Source organism: Heterocephalus glaber, unplaced genomic scaffold (assembly GCF_053883595.1).
Source record: "Heterocephalus glaber isolate CG9 unplaced genomic scaffold, H.glaber_assembly_v1.0 deba00001504, whole genome shotgun sequence".
Lineage (NCBI taxonomy): Eukaryota > Metazoa > Chordata > Mammalia > Rodentia > Bathyergidae > Heterocephalus > Heterocephalus glaber.
The window spans coordinates 58,882,751-58,902,122 of record NW_028258324.1 but is presented as its reverse complement, the minus strand read 5'-3'; the positions used below and the strand labels follow the sequence as shown (position 1 = coordinate 58,902,122).

The 19,372-nt window shown below is 41.1% G+C and overlaps 2 protein-coding genes across 12 annotated transcripts in view; one reads left to right on the top strand and one right to left on the bottom strand.

Annotated features, from left to right (window-relative positions):
• Window positions 1–2,525, bottom strand: part of Atp11b (ATPase phospholipid transporting 11B (putative)) — a 109,329-nt gene extending 106,804 nt beyond the window's left edge. For 10 of the 11 annotated variants that reach the window (XM_087186602.1, XM_021254807.2, XM_021254847.2 and 7 more), the window contains exon 1: window positions 2,229–2,525. In XM_087186602.1, coding sequence (XP_087042728.1) covers window positions 2,229–2,255 — 27 coding nt within the window. In that variant the 5' untranslated portion in view covers window positions 2,256–2,525. The remainder of the gene's footprint in view (window positions 1–2,228) is intronic. The other variant, XM_021254824.2, reaches the window with a different exon arrangement.
• Window positions 2,526–5,263: 2,738 nt separating this feature from the next.
• LOC110349371 (uncharacterized) overlaps window positions 5,264–19,372 on the top strand; it is a 34,033-nt gene continuing 19,924 nt past the window's right edge. The window contains exon 1 of the mRNA XM_087186606.1: window positions 5,264–5,835. Within this exon, the coding sequence (XP_087042732.1) occupies window positions 5,827–5,835 (9 nt within the window). The 5' untranslated portion in view covers window positions 5,264–5,826. The remainder of the gene's footprint in view (window positions 5,836–19,372) is intronic.

Sequence of the window (19,372 nt, the reverse complement as noted above, 5' to 3'; positions counted from 1 at the left end):
TAGAGCATAGGAGTTGTTTCTACAGCAAACTGGGAGTAAACTTTTGTCAGAAAATTTATGTTTTGAAAATTAGGATTTGTAAAATGAATAAAGTGTGCCCGTAACTCTCAAAAACCTGTCCCTGACATCTATCAATTTTCCTAAACTTCTCTCATTTATCTGAAAGTTAAAACTAATGCTAGGCCAGGTGTAGTGATGCACACCTGTTATCCCAGCCCAGGCTGAGGCAGGGGGATCAGTGTGAGTTCAAGGTCAGCCTGGAGTACATAGTGAGTTCAAGACCAGTCTGAACTATATAGTGAGACCCTGTCTCAAAACCCCCCCCCCAAAATCCAAAAAAACCCCCAAACAAATAAACGCTAAAACACATGGTGACTCAACTCATTCAGGAAAGTATAGTCTAAAACAGACTTTGAATTGAATAATTCCTGGCAACTAGAATTAGCTGTTTATGACTGGGAGAGTACAATATACTTTGATCACCTGGTGTATCCACTGTCCTTAATGTATAATTTAAGTGACTACACCAACTTTATCAGAGATACAAGGTCCTACACTGGCCCAGGTCTAATTACGTATTAAGAAGATCTGATAACTTAAAAGTAAAACTAGTGAGGTGAGCAATTGAATGTCAGAGTAGCATTTTTTATGCACAGCAACTTGTTCAACTTGTTAACTATCCAGTAAGACAGCTAGCTACCTTATAAATTAACCACACAACTTCCAGTCCTTCCTTTCAGTTGTGTTCAGATTTTCTGTGTTGAGATGAGAGTGATTATACACCCAGGATTTGAAGCTAACAAAATTAACTAATAATGAGAAATGGTATCTTAATCTATTAAGTAGAAGCTTTACAAAAATTATTTAGTGACATAAAAACATTATCAGATAAATATTAAATCAAGTGTCTGTACCCCAAGACTTGGCAAATCAAAAGCATGAGATCATATCTGCAATAATTAACTTCCAGAGTCAAATTAATGTGCTAAAGCTTACTGCAACAAAGCCAAAGGATTACAACAATATGGTATTACGATGACATCATTAGCTTGGTTTCCTAATAAAGCAAATTTACAGTTAGCTAAAAATAAAGACTCAACATTTGTATGAAGCAGGGAGATCTAGTTTTCTTTATAGGTTTTATTTTTCCTCGAGTGACGTTCACTGAGAAAAACGGAGTTAACAGAAGGCTGATGGAAACACCATACTTGTTAGTCTTTAATATTAAAATGCAGGAAAAAACAGGTATCAGTGTTTCAGTTCCACAAAAAATAGTTTCTGCTTCACATTTACCACTGCCTTTAGAACTAGCAAATAAAAACACTGAACTCTAGAAGCACTTAATGAGATTTGGAAATTAAACAGTAAACTTTATCACCACACAGATAAGGTAAGGATTTTTCAGCTAAGTAATTCCTGTCCTAATTGTCCCCATTGCCTTAGTGCTATATTTTCTGGGCTGCACTTGCCAGAAAGCTGGAAAGATTTTTCTCCCAATTAATTCTGGGAAAGGTGGAGTTTTTATATGCCTTGAATCACCCCTTCCTAAAACTTCATTGCCATTCCTTTTCTCTCTTTTTTCCTTCCAGATGCCTCAATAACACTGAAAAGTTAACTGATATAAACCTGTCTGGCTCAAACTTCCCTGAAAACAGGAAAATTTCTAAAAATGTGTGTTTCACATAAAAGTTTCGCTTGGGGTAGGGTGAGGACAGGGTAAGAAGGAAACCACAGTCCTTCCTAACTACGTGTCTCTTCCCCGAAAGTAGGCGAAGAGTCGGCATCTCTTTCCCTCCCTCCTGTAGGTCTGGGCGAAACAGCCCTTCCTCCCCCGGGAGCGGGCGACCGCCATCACCGCGAGCCCCGCCGAAGTCAGCGGCCACAGGGGGCTGAGGATAGCCCTTCTGCCCCTCACAAGGACCGGTCCCCAACTTCCACGAGCAGGAGACGCGAGCCTCTCCGGTCCCCGAGACCCACTTCAGCGCAGTGGCCCCAGTCGCTCCCTGGCGGGGGGAACCCATGCAGCTCGCGACCGCGGGCAGCAGGAAGGCAGAGGGAAGGCAGCGGGAAGCGGCTGCGCGGGCTCCTCGGCTCCGGCCCGCGCCAGTCGCCACCTCCACTGCCGCGGCCTAGCCCGGCCTCGCGCCGCCGGCCCTTCCCACCCCCCACCTCTCGGCCCCGAAGCCGCTCGGTCGGACGCGCGGGGATCGAGGAACGGGGCCACCTACCAGCTGCTGGCGGACCCAGCGCCACATGCCCGGCCGTCGCCGTCGCGGCCCCGCGGGGCGCGGGCGCCGAGGGGCTGCGGGTGAAGGCCGAGAAGCCAGAGGGGGCAGCAGGCGCAGCCCCTTGCGCTCAAGTTCCGCTCTCGCTGGTGCCGCCTCACTCCCCGCGCCGGGGCCCCATCCCGCCGCGCGGGCCCCGAGGTCCTACAGGCGCAGGCCCGGCGCCGCCCCCGCCCGGCACAGCTGACTCTGTCGCCGCGCCGCTGCCGCCTTCATGATTGACCGTTGTCACCGAAGCACCCCCACCCCCGCCCGGGCCGGCCTCCGGCCCCACCCGGGCCCGCCCCCGGCGACCCGGCCCGCCCCCCGGACGTGACGAAAAGGGGTGCGCGGCGCGAGGTGCCCGGTTGTGCGGGGCTGCTGCTCCGAGCGGGGCCCGCGATACTTCGGGCGCGGAGGCGAGCGGGCTCCAGGCTGGCTCCTGACGCTGTCTTGGGCCTCTGCCGCCCTCCGCCTGCCCGGGGCTGGGCGCGCGGGGAGGCGGCCACGCTGCTGTCGCTGCCTCCTGTTGCAGACCTGTTTCTGGCTCTCTGCCTTCATTGGCGCTCGCGCCCCCCAGCAGGCATAGTCTGGAGTGTCAGAGACTGAAGTTTAGTCCCCAGAGGTCCCCGTTTTGGTTCGATTACGTTGGGAAAGGCATTGTCTTAACACAGAACTAAGCCCCGTTCCTTAGCAAATGGCTGAGGTGGAGCTGGGCAGGGTTGCAGGTCCCCTGTGTCTGTGCCAAGCCCTCACCAGTGTTTCCGGGAGAATGGGCGAGACATTATGTGTTGCTGTGCCAGACTGGATAGGCAGGAGAAGTACTTTCTACGGAAGGGTAATTGTTTGCTTTTCACTGCCAAACTCCGGTAATCAGAAACACCCTAGAAGTAGTTTGGTCTAGGTAACCTAAGTGTGACAAGGTAAGAAGGGATATAGAAGCAGCTGGAGCGAGGCTTCACTTTACTCAAAAGCGGCCCCATTTACATCTTGTATTAGGATCTATATTGTGTGCAGTATTTTTGATGCATTAAAGCACACTTCAGCAGACGTTCGTGGTTAAAAAAAGCATTAAGCAAAAACATCTAAATCTAGATTAGCATGACTAGGCAAGTCTTTGCATATGTATACCAGTCTTTCAGTTTTGGTAGGCATTTTTTATTATATAATGGTTATCCAGCACCAGAAATAGAACCTTTCTTTCAGGATATTTGGGATCTATAAAACCAGCAGTGGGATTTTATATTATAATTCATCTAGTTTCAGAAATAGCTGGATATTTAAAAAGTAACCTTTATTTTTGTTCTTTTGACTGAACCTGATTTTGTGACAGTAAAATAAAATTCCAGATACATTTACCTATTTGTTATAGTGACAAAACATTCGTATCATTTAGTGGACAACTGTGTCCCAGGACCTGTATTAAACCCCACTTGCATACTTTAACTTTTTTTCCCATGTACTGGAGATTGAACCTGGGCCTTACACATGCTAGGCAAGTCCTCTTCCTCTAAGCTGCATCCCCAGGCCCTCCCTTTTTATTTTGAGACAGGTTCTCAGTAAATGCCAGGCCAGCCTCAAATTTGCAATCCTCTTGCCTTGGCCTCCCAAGTAGCTGGATTTACAGGCATGTGCTACCTTGCTGGACTACAGGCTCTAATTTAACCCACATCAATCCTTTGAAGTAAGTACTAGTCCAATTGTATGGATACAGAAGTGGAGACCCAGGATAAGTAATTTTGCAAAGCTGGGATTCAGATTCTGTTTGGTCAGGCCACAGAGCACATGCTTCTAACCTATGTCAAGAAATACACACAACCATACCTACTTGTATTCATCTGTAAGTAGTTTGGTTACAAATTAGGCCCGGAAATTTTTATTTATATGCCACTAAAATTTGTCAAGATAACATAAGAAACAGCAATCTAGGGGACACTTCAGGCATCATTATTTAACTGCGTCCCGAATTTTGAAAGATAGAAGTGTGTGTGTAGGGGTGTGAGTCTAAGTGCTATGGCAGAATGTGGTAGAAAACGATGTCAAGATAACTAGTGTATCATACTGGAAGGTATAACTGTCAGGAACAGAATGAGCAGCCAAGCAGTATTTTGTCCTAAGCATTTTTCAAGAGAAGTATTGCACATATCCTATTGATACCTGGATTGTAAGATAGGAGAGGGATAGGTTTGTTTGAGATGGGGTCTTGCTATGTTGCTCAAGCTGACCTTGAGCTCTCATCCTCCTACCTCCTGCATCAGCCTCCTAATTAGCTAGGATTTAGGGGAATATATATACATATATATATATACACACACACACATATATATATACATATATGTACACACACACACATATATATATACACATATATATATATTTTTTTTTGAGACAGGGTCTCGGTATTAGTTCAGGCTGGCCTTGAACTCACTGTGTAGCACTGGCTGGCCTTGAACTCAAGGCAATCCTCCTGCCTCAGCCTTCCAAGTGCTGGGATTACAGGCATGGGCCACCATTCCTGGCAGGAGAATATTTTTATACTATAGTCATAACCCTTCAGTGTGTCACAAACAGGTTTTAAAAAAAACGAAAACCCAGGCATGATGGCACACAGCTGTAATCCCTGTGTGGGAGGCTGAGGCAGGAGGATGGAAAGGTTGAATTCTGCCTGGGGAACTTGTCAAGACAGTGTCTAAAATTTTTTTTAAAGAGCTGGGGAAGTAGCTTAGTATGAAGCTACTTTGTGGTGGAAAGGGTTGAAAAACATTGAGATTGGAAAACACAGGACTTAAGAAGTCAGGCACCAGCTATAAAAGAAAGGGAAAAAAATGTATTTGGAGTCAGTGGTAATTTATTCATTCCATAACTGTTACTTAAATGTTTTAAGCATCAAATGTATGTGCAACAACAACCACCTAAAAGTAGGAGGGGACATAAGCCGGGCATGGTGGTACATGCCTGTAATCCCAGCACTTGGAAGGCTGAGGCAGGGAGATCACCACGAATGCAAGGCCAGCCTGAACTACAAAGTGAGGCTGTGTCTCAAAAAAAAAAAAGGGCCCGGAGATTTAGCTCAGTGGTTCCGCCACCTGCCTCCCCAGTGCAAGGTCCCAAGTGTGATCCCTGGTAAAAAAAAAAAAAAAAAAAAAAAAAAAAAAATGGAGGGGACATAAAGGCAACTTTGAAGTGGGCCCCTTTGCTCTGGGTAGAGTTCATAATCTAGTTGGGCAAGAAGTCGCAGAGTGGAATCAGGTAAGTAACAACCCAAGACAGTATAGGATTAAGTCCTAGAGAATGGTATTGCTAGTTGTCTCTAATTTCAGAAAATCTTGGTGGGCAATAACAATTGAGGAATTCTTCAGTAAAAAGGAGCTGAATTTCTACATTATTTATTTATTTATTTTTGTGGTGCTGGGGACTGAACCTAGATCTGCTCACATTCTAGGCAAGCACTGAACTGCTTCCCCAGCCTCACAGCTGACTATAGTTGAAGGAGGAGACTAAGGAAGGAATGGCCTTTCCAACCAAAAGAACTACAGCAGCAAAAACTTGAGTCAAGCTCCAGATGTTTGAGGTAGTATAACTAACTGGGAGTCATAAAAGGTGGGGCTGGATAAATAAGGAGAAGCATAGTATGAGGAGAGTTTCTGGTTAGTCATAAGAGTTTATAGGAATTGAGAAATTCCTGGAGTGTTCTAAACAAGGAAATAGTAGGATTTCCATCAGAGTGTTAATCCACAGAAACTGTATGTAATAGGTAAGACAAGAAAGAAAGGTCAGATGGGAAACTATTGCTAGAATGAGGTGTGAAGTAAAAGTGCTGGATTCACAAAGGCTCAGAAGTAAAGCATGTTATAGGAAGCTGTGTCAGGTGTCACCTGTCATTCCAGGTGAGGTGACAGACACTCCCAGGCAGTTTACCAGCATCACAGAGCCACTGAACGGGTGGTAAATATGCTTCTTTTTGTAAACTTGTTAATATAATTTTGTGCTAGTTACACTTCTGAGATGTGTTCGTTCTCAGGGGGAAAAAAAATCTGGCTTGGTGTAATAAACATTTCAGGTATAACAGACAAAACAGAGAAACATCTTTCTTGATCAGAGTATCTTGGACCATCAGTGGAAAGCACAGACTGTGAGCTTGTTATGGTCAAGATTTGTGGCTCATTGGTTTTGGTATTTATAGGTGAGTGTCTAAAAAATACTCAGTATATGTTGGTTAAATGAATTAATAAGTTAAAGGCCAATGACTGAGTAGCTAGGGAAAAATATCTAGGTTTACAATATCAAGATGATATAGAGCAAAGCAGATTGAATGATTGTAGTAGATCCCAAACTCAGTAAGACCAGGGATCTCCACCCTTTAGGTCAAGGGCATTCTCTGTTGTGTCTCCCAGAACTCTTCAAGGGTCAATCTAACCGAGCCTTGCTGAGATATTGCCTTAATTGTTTCTACAACAAAGGGGCTGTGAGGTGGTTACCCAGAATCTGCTTTTTCTCGTTTTTTAAAAAGGCAACTTTTTCACTTTTTCAGAATCTAGTAGATTATAAACTACTCCACTTAAAAAAGAGTTTCCTTCTGATTAATTCTCACTCCAAGATTTTCAGACCAGACCTTATGGGCAAAGAAAGAGACTTTAGGTAAGCTTTTCTCGAACTGGACAGGAACATATATTTTATCGTCTCATGAAAAATTGCATTAAGACAGCATCATATTACCATATTTGCATCTTTCCTTGAAAATTCCTTGAATGGATACGAATTTTGTGCTGTGTTATACAAACTCAGGTTGTATGTGTTTTGTTTTGGGGCTATTTTCACCTATCCAGAACTGAAACTCACAACTATTGAGCAACTTGGGATCCATAAAAAAATCTCTTGAAAGGTGAGAAATTATGTACAACATAAATATGTTCTGCATCTTCTTGATTTTTTTAAAAATTGCCTTTTAATAACTCAATATTACTTTTGTATGAACCAGTTATGACATTCAACAGTGTTTTATCACTTGTGAAAAACAGACTGAAAAAAACCAACAAATGAACTTAGTTGTAAGATTGTTAAATCTTTCGAGGCCCCTGCCTTGAAAGTGCAAGATCCTGAGTTTCGATCCCCGGTACCAGAAAAAAAAGATTGTTAAAACTATTCGTTATCATTAAGGCAACCTCCAACACTTAACTGACTTCTGATTCCTTGTGCTACACAATAGAACAAATTAGCGATCTAAAGGCATTAGTTTTGTAATACTTTATCTGATAACATCATGAAGAACTTTCATTGCTTATGGTTAGATATTTTGAGGGTTTTTATTATGGAAATAACTGCACTAGGTAAGTGATCCCTAATGCTTCATAGATTTTCTAGGCTAACAGTCATAGCGTTCAGTGGCAAACCTTTGTGGTCACATTGCTTTCCTGTCATTATTTGTACTGAACTACAGTGCTGGATCATACAAACAGCCTGAGTTTAGGGACCGTTGGAGAATCAGAATCTCCACAAGTATTTTTACTGTGAGAGACCATTTTTATGGTGGAAAATGCAGTTCATTCATTATACTGTTCTCGTACCAAGTACTTGCAAAAATTGAGTACCAGAAATAACTACTTCTCTTGAGCAGTTAGTTTGTTTTATAATCTTGTGGGCATTCTGAGTTATATAATTGAATATGCTTCCTGCCATTGCTGTGTTTATAGTTTAAAAGCTCAGACGCTTACTTAGAGCAAGTGCTCAATTCTGTGGGATCCATTTTGTGAATTACTTTTACCCCCAATTTATTATTTTATTTACTCTTAGTTTCTCTTTGGCTAATTATTGTATTTGCTTTATATCTTGGTATACTGCATATATTTTACAAGTTTGAGACAGGGTCTCACTGTGTAGTTCAGGCTGGCCTTGAACTCACTATGTAGCTCAGGCTGGCCTCAAACTCACAGTGACCCTCCTGCCTCAGGCTCCTGAGTGCTGGGATTACAGGCATGCACAACCACACCTGGCAAATTTTTTTTAATTTCAAGAAAGAATCTTGTTAAGTCACTAAGTTGCTCAGGCTAGGCTAGAACTTGCCATTCACCTGCCTCAGCCCACTAGAGTGCTGTAATTACAGGCAAGTGTTACCATCCCCAGCTCTTTCTAGATTTTTCCCCAATTCAATTCAAATTCCCCCCCCCCCCCCTCTTTCTCTCTTTTCTGAGCCTTTCTTTGCCAGTGACCCAGCAAGTGCTGAGGCTGCCAACCAGACCATTCTGCACTTTCCTTCAGTGGCATAGTGCCACAGTTCCCACAGTGCTCTGAATCTCTCCAAGTACTTTGTGTGTACACTGGTAATTGTGTAACTGTTTGCTGGGAGCTCTTTAATGTCTGTCTTCCCCGTGAGACTATTCTAAAGGGCAGCAACTCTGTGAAACTCATCAAGACCTCAAATATTTGTTGGCCTAACAATGAAAAGCAAACACATTTTAAGTGACCAGGGGAGAAATCAAGGATTCTTCTAGAGTGATAAATGGGACTTTCAAGAATAAAAAGGAGATAAAAGAAGACAGGAAGACTAAATGAAATAAGATGTGTTTTCTTGCACAGCATCAATTTAATCAAAGACTTAAAAAACTACTTGCTGGTACATGCACTTCTGGTAAGGTCAACTGATTTCCTCTAGATAATTCCTACTAAAATACAACATAAATCTGTCATTATAATCAATCTCTTATTGACAGTTTTATGAGGCCCATTCATAAAATTATAGCACTTTCCTGGTGTCCAGAATATTAAACTCTGGCTCTCTCCCTTCCCTGTCACTTCTGCCACTATTTAATTAGGAAACAAATATTTCCCGAGCATTTTCCAAACCATTCCCATTGCGCATGTACCCATGTGAATATCCTCGTAGGTCGTGCCCTCAGAAAGTTTATAATTCAGTATCAATTGGTACTAAGTTATACTTAGATAGGAACGAGACACTCTGCTGTGCTATGGCACAGCGATATGACTATAGATAATAATAATGTCATGTAAATTTTGAAAAGGCAAAGGAAGGGCTTTTGAGAGTTTTTACCATATAGAAATGATCTTTGAGAGGATAGATATACTTAACCTGATTTAAATATTATATGTATACAGATATTAAAACATTACCCAGGCTGAGGATTTAGCTCAGTGGTACCACTGCCTGCCTCAAAAGCGCAAGGTCCTGAGTTCGATCCCCGGCACCCCCCAAAAAAATTACCCCATCAACCAATATGGTTTATTTTTATGTATCAGTTAAATAACAAAAAGGTTATAACTCAAGATCTGAGGCACTGCCTCAGAATTAGATTAATGACAGTAACAATTTTATGTGGGTCATCTTGAATAAATGAAAATGTTGCAGATGGAAATATTCAGGACAATATTCACCATACCTATGTAGGAAATGACAAATGCAGAAAATAAAGAAGGTTTATAGGAATTTAAAGTTTAGAAATTCTTAGTTTCGTCACAGCCAAAGGAAGATCTATCTGTTCCCTGACCAGGTTCTCAATTATTCAGTTGTGGTGTGGTAACATGGGGTGGGGCAGTGCTTCCTGGCCATCACCACAGGCACCCAGTGACCTTGCATGAAGAAACATCCTGTCTGCACAAAAGGAGATTGCACTTTGTCTACACAAAGCAGAGTGATGGGGTGCGTGCATGTATATGTTATGCTTGTGCCTGGAGAAGATATGGAGAAGTTTTGTGTGTTTGTTTGATTGCTTAGCTCACATGATTTTTATCCAGTTATGAATAAGGGTAAAATTGAAGTTTCAACCTCCAGAGGTGATTGTTAGCTTTACACAGAGGAAAAAATTTGTGCCGTGACCACAGATTGAACCTCCAGCCATGAAATGCAACAAGAGAGCAGATAACTCAGTGGAATCACTTCCAGCATGATCAGAAAGTCAACCCAGTCACATAACGGTAGATAAGCATTATCACTGTAAGTAAAGGAGAGGTGACTGTGACTTTCTACTATCACCATGGAAAGGGTGAAAAACCCTCAATCATACTAGGAAGTTAAGCAACTTTTTCAAATTTACATACATAACCAGGTGTGGTGGCCCATGCCTGTAATCCCAGCACTAGGAGGCTGAGGCAGGAGGAGTGCCACAAATTCAAGGCCAGCCTGGGCTACATAGCGAGTTCAGGGCCAGCCTGAACTACAAAGTGAGACCCTGCCTCAAAAAACAACAATAACAACAATAACAACATCAAATTTACATACAAATGTACATGTTTTTCTCTGATGTGTGTATATATATATATATATATATATATCTTGTATATACCTATGCAAAGATGTGTAAATATCATTTAGCCTTGACTAAACAATGATTTATATGAATAATAAATAGGCTTTACTTACTGAGTAATTAATGACAAATTTATTGGGTGTGAGGTTATCTGAGAATTCTGAATGACTTTTGTTTTTACCCTGTTGAGTTATTTAGTATGTCAGACAGGAAAATGCAGCTTTTCTCCTGTGCTGATCCATTGAATAGTACACTGGGAGAGATGCCAGTTTTTAGGTTTTCTGTATCATTCTTATTCTTAGCTGCACCTGTTGTGTTTTTATCAAGTTGCTGTTTAAACTCTGATTCAGTACTTGTTTTGGAGCTTCAGGGTTGCTCATACTAGTTTCCCTAAAATGAAAACTTTATTACTAAACCCTAAGCATGCTCAGTGCCCCTCAGCATCCCAGTGAATGTGCTTGTGTATCACCGGAAAGAACCTCTTATTTAAGGCCACTTCGTGGCCATAGCAGTCTCAGAATCTTAAGAGTCCCATTGGGGCTTTTTTCTAGAACATATGCTGGCTGAATTTGTTTCTGGTTAAAACCTGGAAGTCTCCTCTTCCTGAATTTCCCTTCCTCCTCTTGCCCTTCATGGATACTGAGTTCCTAGCCTTTCCCTGAGCTTGGGTCAGAGTCCAGGGAGATGCACCACAGTATCTGTCCTGGGAAAGTGACTGGGAGTACTTGCATTCTTCACAGAGAAGCATATGCTGCACTTGATCACCTATTTTACCATAACTTTATTATTAATAACTAATTTTGACACCATCCTCTATATCTGAGGTGAGCAAATACAGTATTGTCTGTTCTTTAATTCCTCTTTTGTCATCTGGCTCAATTTTTTTTTTTTTTGGTACCTGGGATCAAACTCAGGACCTTGTCCTTTCGAGGCAGGCAGCGGCACCACTGAGCTAAATCCCCGGCCCCTTGGCTCAAATTTATATTGTTTAAATGTTAGAATAAAAGTCTGCTTCATCAAATGAGGCTTCTTGTAGGAAGCTGCACTTTAGCTATGATGCATTGATCACACCATTAAACACTATACAACCTTGCAACTAACACAGAAGTTTTCTTCATAACAAATGTAATTATTAATCAATGAGATCTCAGAGGAAATAATTGTGGAATAAAAGACATCTTTTGTGAGTATACAGTCTGGAGCTTGCAAAGTTGCCAAGCTTTATCTTCTTTATCTCTCTCTCCAACAAAACAGCATCTCTCTGGATGAGAGGAGAGCTACAGCATCTTAACCTTACCTGTCTTTCCTCTCTGTATCCCCAGTTGGTTTCGCCCTTCCTGCCCTGCAAGCAGCTGTCTTTACTTCATCATTTAGACAGAATGAGCATTTTGAAAGCTGATGAATCAACAGAGGCCAGGAAATTATATATGCACACAGTATGTTTAGTAACAGTGTACAGTCTGATTACTGTAAGTACAATTTTAAAGAAAAAAATCTGTTCAAACAGAGTTGCAACCTCTGTACTCTCAGGCTTATTGGAGTGGAAAAAATCCCTTTGAGGCTATAGCAGGGCTTGTGGTACAATATTGATTAATCAGTAATACAAATTAGCTTTGAGCTTACCCTCAAAATGTGGAAAAATATATTTGAATCAGCAAGTAAGACCCTTAGCTCTGGCTCTGTGGTGACTTAGGTGTTTGATAGCCTCAGACACACCTCCCTCCTAACAATGGTGAAGATTGTTGCTTTACGGAATGACAAAACATCAGTTGACCTCTGCTGTTACACCTTTAAAAAGCCCCTGAAAAGAAAATACGGTTAACTTTAGTTGGCAGTAAATTCAGTAGAGTTTCACTTCATCTCAGCCATATTTTCTAAACCACTAGACCACTAACTGTTCCCTCAAGACTTTCAGGTTATGATGAAATGACATAGCAATTTGGCAATTAATTTATTTAATATTGAGTGACAAGAAACAATTGAGGCTCAAATCCCACAAACCCCAAATCCATTAAATTGTCCTCTTTTGCATGTTTACTTAAAAAAATAAGCAGGTGATTTAAATAAGAGCCATTTCATTCTGGATTGTACACTGACAGCATGATCAAATGGAAGCAAGTGTTCCCCTTAGTCCTGAGAGCCACTTTAGCAAACTGAATGCTAGGGGAGTGGACCTGAGAACCCTGACGAACAGCTGGGTGGTCAGCACAGGCCATGATCTGTGTTGCATTTGCATTTGGAAGGTGAGGTGCAGGCTAGTCTAGGGGAATAGAATTCACCCCTGAGTTGAACTGAAGGACACTAGCTGGTGTCTGCTGGAGAATCTACTGGAGAATTTCTCGGTAGGAGGGGTGGAGGGAAAACCTGCACATCTAGGGTCACAGGCGTGTCCTGCGATGTGAGAGTACAGTAAGAGAAACTGAGCTTGTTTTCCCCAGTAGCATTCCATTGCTGGGCCGTTCACATTTGTGCGTGCTTGAGGCCTCGGGGACCAGCGCAGGGGTCAGCCTGCAGCAGCACGACCAACCTCACCCCAGAGCACAGCAGGATAAGATAGCTGCTGTCTCTCCTGAGCCTCGAGCAACCAAGACCCTGAGACCTGAGACTGGTGGTGGCATTCAGGAATGGGCGCAGCCAGCATGGAGTTACCCTCTCACAGGTTCCGGGTGGCTGGGGGTGGGGCTGGGGGACTCAGAGCTCAGAGAGTTGTAGGAACAAAAACTGAAGCTGGACTTTTCCCTCATCACCCAAGGACATCAGGATTGGTGGGGAGACGCGAAGGCAGTAGCTACTGTGGCTGCTGAAGACCAGAGCTAACAGTGTGGGACTCCCTGGGGTTCTGATGGAAGAAGGAACCAAGAACTACAGGGCTGAATCTCCAAGTACCCCAGAGAGGCCTAAGCTGGTGAGGATGGTGCTTGGTGCTTTTTTTTCTCCTAAAAACCCGTGAAGTGTCTTTAAAAAAAAGTTGCTCAAATTGTGGGAAGTTCTACTCTCCTCAATGCAGAGGGGACTTGCTGGGGGAGATGGCGAAATCACTGTTTCATAGTCGGTCTGGTCCAGTCACAGGCTTAGAAAATCTGACTTGTGAATATTTTGAAGCTGATAGGACTTGGGATTTTCAATTTAGCAAACCTCCTAACAAAAATGATACATAAGACAGATATAAATTAACTAGGCTTTAACTTTCTTTTTCCTGTGTTTTTGTGGCTGACCAGATTCTTTTTTTTTTTTTTTTTGATATCTGGAGTTTTTGTTTATTTTATTTTTTTGTATTAAATTCTTTTATTGGTACATTGTAGGTATACAACACAATTACATTTCTCATTGGGAATTGTACCTTTACATAATGTATCTTGGTTCTTATTTTTTCCCCATTCCTAGCCCTCCCTTCATGCCCTCCACCCTTCCCTATTTACAAAGACTTTATTTCCATTTCTCATCATTTTTTCCTTTCCCTTCTTTCCTTTCCCCTGCCCCTCCCACTACCCCTACCCCTTTGGACCTTTTCTTCCTATTTTGCATTATCGATTATTCATTCTAATCATTGGTACATTTTAGGTATACAATATAATGACATTCATCATTGGAAATTTGCACCTTTACATAGTCTCTCTTGGTTCTTGTTTTTCACCCTTGCCCAGCCCTCCCTTCAACCCCTCCAGTCCTCCCTATTTACAAAGATTTTGTTCCTATTTTTCCATTTTCTCATATTAATCCCATTCCCTTCTATCCTTTCCCCTAGCCCTCCCACTTCCTTCCCCTTTGCCCCTTTTCTTCCTATTTCACATAACCTATTATACATTTAGTCCTTATTTACACTTCCAGTTTCTCACACCAGAGAAACTATTCGGTATTTACACATCTGTGTCCTATTTATTTCACTTAAGAGTATTGCCTCAATGTGCATCCACTTAGCTATAAATGTCTCTAATTTCTCATTTTTTATGGCTGAGTAGTACTCCATTTTATTAAAAAACCACATTTTCTTTATCCAGTCTCCAGTTGATGGGCATTTGGGCTGCTTCCAAGTTTTAGCTATTACAAACTGTGCTGCTATGAACATGGGTGCACATATATCAGTATGGTATGATTCTTTTAATTCTTTGGGGAAGATACCCAGCAGTGGAATAGCGGGGTCAAATGGGATTTCCAGTCCTAGTTCTTTGAGGTATCTCCATACTGATTTCCACAGTGGTTGCACCAGTCTACACTCCCACCAGCAGTGGAGCAGGGTTCCTCTTTCCCCACAGCCCTGCCAGCATTTGATATTGGTTGATTTCATGATAGCAGCCATTCTTTCTGGAGTGAAGTGGAATCTCAGCATTGTTTTCATTTGCATCTCTCGAATGACCAGTGACGTTGAACATTTTTTCATGTATTTATTTGCTCTTTCTACTTCTTTGTCTGAGAAATGTCTGTTCATTTCAGATGCCCATTTTGGATTGGGTCTTTAAATTTGGGAGATCTGATCTTTTTAAAATTCTTTATAGATTCGAGATAGTAGACATTTGTCTGAGGAAGAGCAGGTGAAGATTTTTTCCCACATTGTGGATTGTCTCTTCACACTGCTGGTGGTTTCTCTTGCTGTGCAGAAGCTTTTTAATAAGAAGAGATCCCATTTGTTGATTGTTTGTGCTAGTTCACAGGCAACTGAGGTTTTCTTCATAAGATCTTTTCCTACACCGATGTCTTCAAGGGTTCTACCTAACCTCTGTTCCAACTGGTTCAGAGTTTCTATTTTAATATTTAGATCTTTAATCCATTTTGATTTTAGTTTAGTGCATGGTGAGAGATACAGGTCTAGTTTTAATCTTTGGCAAGTTGGAACCCAATTTTTCCAGCACCATTTATTAAAGAGGCTATCTTTCCTCCAGTGAGGGTGTTTGGCTCCTTTATCGAAGATGAGATGGCTGAGTGTGTCTGGCGTTGTTTCTGCATCTTCTAATCTGTTCCACTGGTCCTCAAGCCTGTTTCTTTGCCAGTACCATGCTGTTTTTATCACAGTAGCTTTGTAGTAGAGTTGCAGGTTTGGGATTGTGATACCCCCTGCCATGTCTCTGTTACCTAGAATTGCTTTTGCTATTCTGGGTCTCTTCTTATTCCAAATGAATTTTTGGATTGTTTTCTCGATGACCAGAGTCTTTTTACCATTTTTACCTTTGTCATATCAACCAGGTGACATGCCATTCGTGTCTTTAAGGTGTTGGTTGTTTGCTTAATGCCCAGAAGACGATCTTATTTATTTCGCATTCAAAGAGGGTATCTATTCTGTGTACTATTTTCCTTCTCATATACTATTTATAAGTGATTATTATTTTGATATCATTTCGAATTTTACATTGATTTTTAAAATGGGAGAAATAGAGAGCATGGACATACAGTGCATCGTAACAAGCTAGGCTTACAGTTAGGGTTTCCTAACACCTAACCCTTTGAATGACTCACTAGTTTTCCAAAGTTAGTTCTATATTATTATTGGTATTTAATTAGCATGTGTATTACTTAATTGGTCACTAAGGTGCCAATTAAAAGAAGAAAAGACCATTATATACTAGGAAAATGAATTGATTATATTTCCTAGAAGTAAAATCTATGGGACATAAAAAAAATGTTCTGTAAAATCAGTAACCCAGCCAGGTGAAGTGGTACAGCCCCCTGGGAGCCTGAGACAGGAGGATCATGGGTTTGAGTCCAGCTTATGCAACTTGGTGACCTAGCGAGACACTGTCTCACAATAAAAATAAAAAGGACTGGGGCTGTAGCTCAGTGGGAAAGGTCTGGGTTCAATCCTCATGACTGGGAAAAACAATCTCCATCACCTGGGGATTCTGTCACTGTGACTGTCTCTGTGGGTCAAGAAAATTGCTAACGCCAGCACATAGCTCAGAAAGGATAAGCAAAGCTTCCTGTCAGTCTTTAGTTAGCCAATGTCGATTTGGCTGCTTGCCAGTGAGAACCTGGCTAGATCTACTTTTTGGGCAGGTCCTGCCGGCCTCCTCTGTGGATCTCTTCTCCAGGGCCACCTCCTCCCGCAACTTGCCCCTCTGGATTCTGCCAGAGCAGGGGAAAACATCACCTTCCCAGGGAGCAGGTCTCCTCTGCTGAACTCTGGATGACTACAGGACTGGCTGTTAAAGTCAGTGGGTTTCTGGGGGGAAAAACAAAGGGAGGGAAGTCATCAGATATTCAGCCCCCTAGAGAAACTTCCTCTCCCCAAACAGTACCTCCATCCCTATATTTAAAAAAATCCAATGAGTTAAAATTTGCTAAATAGATTTTCAGAACTGTTCTTAAATTTAAATGTATATCTGCATACACATTCTTCTCTCCCAAAATAGGAACAGGTAGAGGGTCCTAGTTTTGTTATTTGGAGCAAATTCCCAATTACAATGCTACAATGTGAATATTTGTGTCTCTTTGAAAATCCTATGTCGAAATCTGCCAGTGTGATGAGGATAAGAGGTGAGGCTCTTGGGGTGGAGATCAAGTCCTGAGGGAAGACCCTTTGTAAATGGGGTTAGTACAAGACACAAGAGGCCTGAAGGAGCTTGTCTGTCCCTGCTGCCAAGTAAAGACGCAGAGAGAAGGTGGCATCTATGAAGCAGAGAGTGAGCCCTCCCTTGACACTGAGTCTGCTGGCACCTTGATCTCGGGTTTTGCAGCCTCCAAAACTGTAAGAATTAAGTTTCAGTTCTTTATAAGCCACCCAATTTAGTGTCAAAGACACCAAAGTCAGGGATATAATCAAATGTAAGTAGATTCAGGGATAATCTTAGATCAACTTCTTTCGGGGAGAGGAGGCAATAATGCTAAATTCATATTGTAAAGTTATACTTGTAAAAATGATTGGATGTACCTTTTTCTTAAGAATTTAAGGTATGTAAATTCATGGGATTTTCTAAATAACCATCTATTGTAGTTAAAGTATAACCAGCCTGACTTTACAAAAAAGGAAATTAAATCCCGAAATATCCATGCCCACTCTTAGCAAGATAATTCATGAAAACCGAGAATTCATCAGATTCTGAAATTCCTGGCTCCTGTTACATAGTTATCTTATTCAGACATGCTCTTTAAGAGACAGATTTAAAAAAAATTTTTTTTTGTACGGATTGAACTCAGGACCTTGCACTTGCAAGGCAGGTGGTGGAACCACTGAGTTAAATCCCTGGCCCTACCCTTTAATAATTCAAGAAAAATGCCTCTTCTACCCATGAGGGAATATAATTAGTAGACAAACAGGAAAAATATTTACCCTGAATCAAAGACATGCAAGTGAAAAGAACTTTAAAATAGCATTTTATTTCTAATAAAAGAGCAAAGAATGTATAGGTTTTTATTATAACAATTATCAGTGTTGAAGTGAAATTTTGTGCTCATTCTCTCTTTTTTGACCCAATAATCACACATATCCATGGATTACAGTGTGGCATTCTGATACATGTATACAATATGTCACAATCAAAGGAGGGCAGTTAGTATAATCATCAGTTTAAGCATTTATCATTTCCTGGTGTTGGAGAACATTCAAAATCCTTTTTTCCTGATTGTTTTGAAATATGCAATAAATTACTGGTAACTAGAATCTCTACTATGCTACTGAAAATCAGAATTTGTTCCTTTTATCAAAGTATTTTTGTACATGAAAACCAGCCTTTTTCTGTCTCCTCCTTCTATATTCCCAGCCACTGGTCAACCCTATTCTACTCTACTTCTGAGACCTTTTAGCTGAAAAAATGAACAAGAGCATGTAGTCTTTTTCTGCCTGGCTTATTTCACTTAACATAATGATCTCTAGTTCCATCCATGTTGCTAGAAATGAAAGAATTTCATTTTTCACATCTATTTATTAGTGCATATCGGTTATGCAGATTTATGGGTTTCATTTCAGATTTGTACATGCCACAATACAGTTAGATCATTTTCATCCCCATCTCCTCTTGTCTCCCCTGCTCCCTAGTTTCACATTTGAGGACATTCAATATGTAAATTTCATTCTTTTTCATGGCTGAATAATATTCTGTTGTGTTTATGTACCACATTTTCTTTATCCATTCATCATTGATGGACACTTTCATTGATTTTATATCTTCTCTATTGTGAACTGTACTGTGTGTGATGTCCTGATTTCCTGTCCTTTGGACATATAGTTAATAGTGGGATAGGTGCATCATAAGGTAGCCTTATTTTTAAGTATGTGTGTATGTGGTACTGTGATTGAACCATTGAATGTAGGGCCTTTGTAGTGAGCTACATCCTCAGCCCTTTTTAAAATTTTGAGATAGGGTCGTACTAAGTCACTAAGTTGCTCAAGCTGGGCTTGAACTTACAATCTTCCTGCCTCAGCTTCCCAGAGTGCTGGGGTTGCAGATATGTGCCATCAGGCCCAGCTTATCTTTTTTTTCTGTCTTTATTTTTTTTTTTTTTTGAGGAACTGCCATACTGTTTTCACAGCGGCTGCAGGTGTTCAATCTTGATGACACTGTAAATTAAGAAAATCTGTTCAAAAAGGAATATGGCAACAAGCAACAATAGCCATAAATATAGTTAAACATTGGATCTATTAATTCTACTTTGAGGAATTTATCCCTAGAAAATAATTCAAAAGAAATAAAAAGATAGGTACATGAATACATTCTTTATCTCTTTATTCACAGTAATTAAACAATGACATGAACTAAATAATAAATAATAGGGCATAGACTAAAACTTTGGTTATCTTTGGAAAGTATGTATCAAACTCCTTTATCAACCTTAATTGAAAATGAGCATCTATTTTGTAAAGCAGATGTGTAGTATGGAGACTACAGATGAAAATTCACAGCAGACAGTGATAAATAATATTTG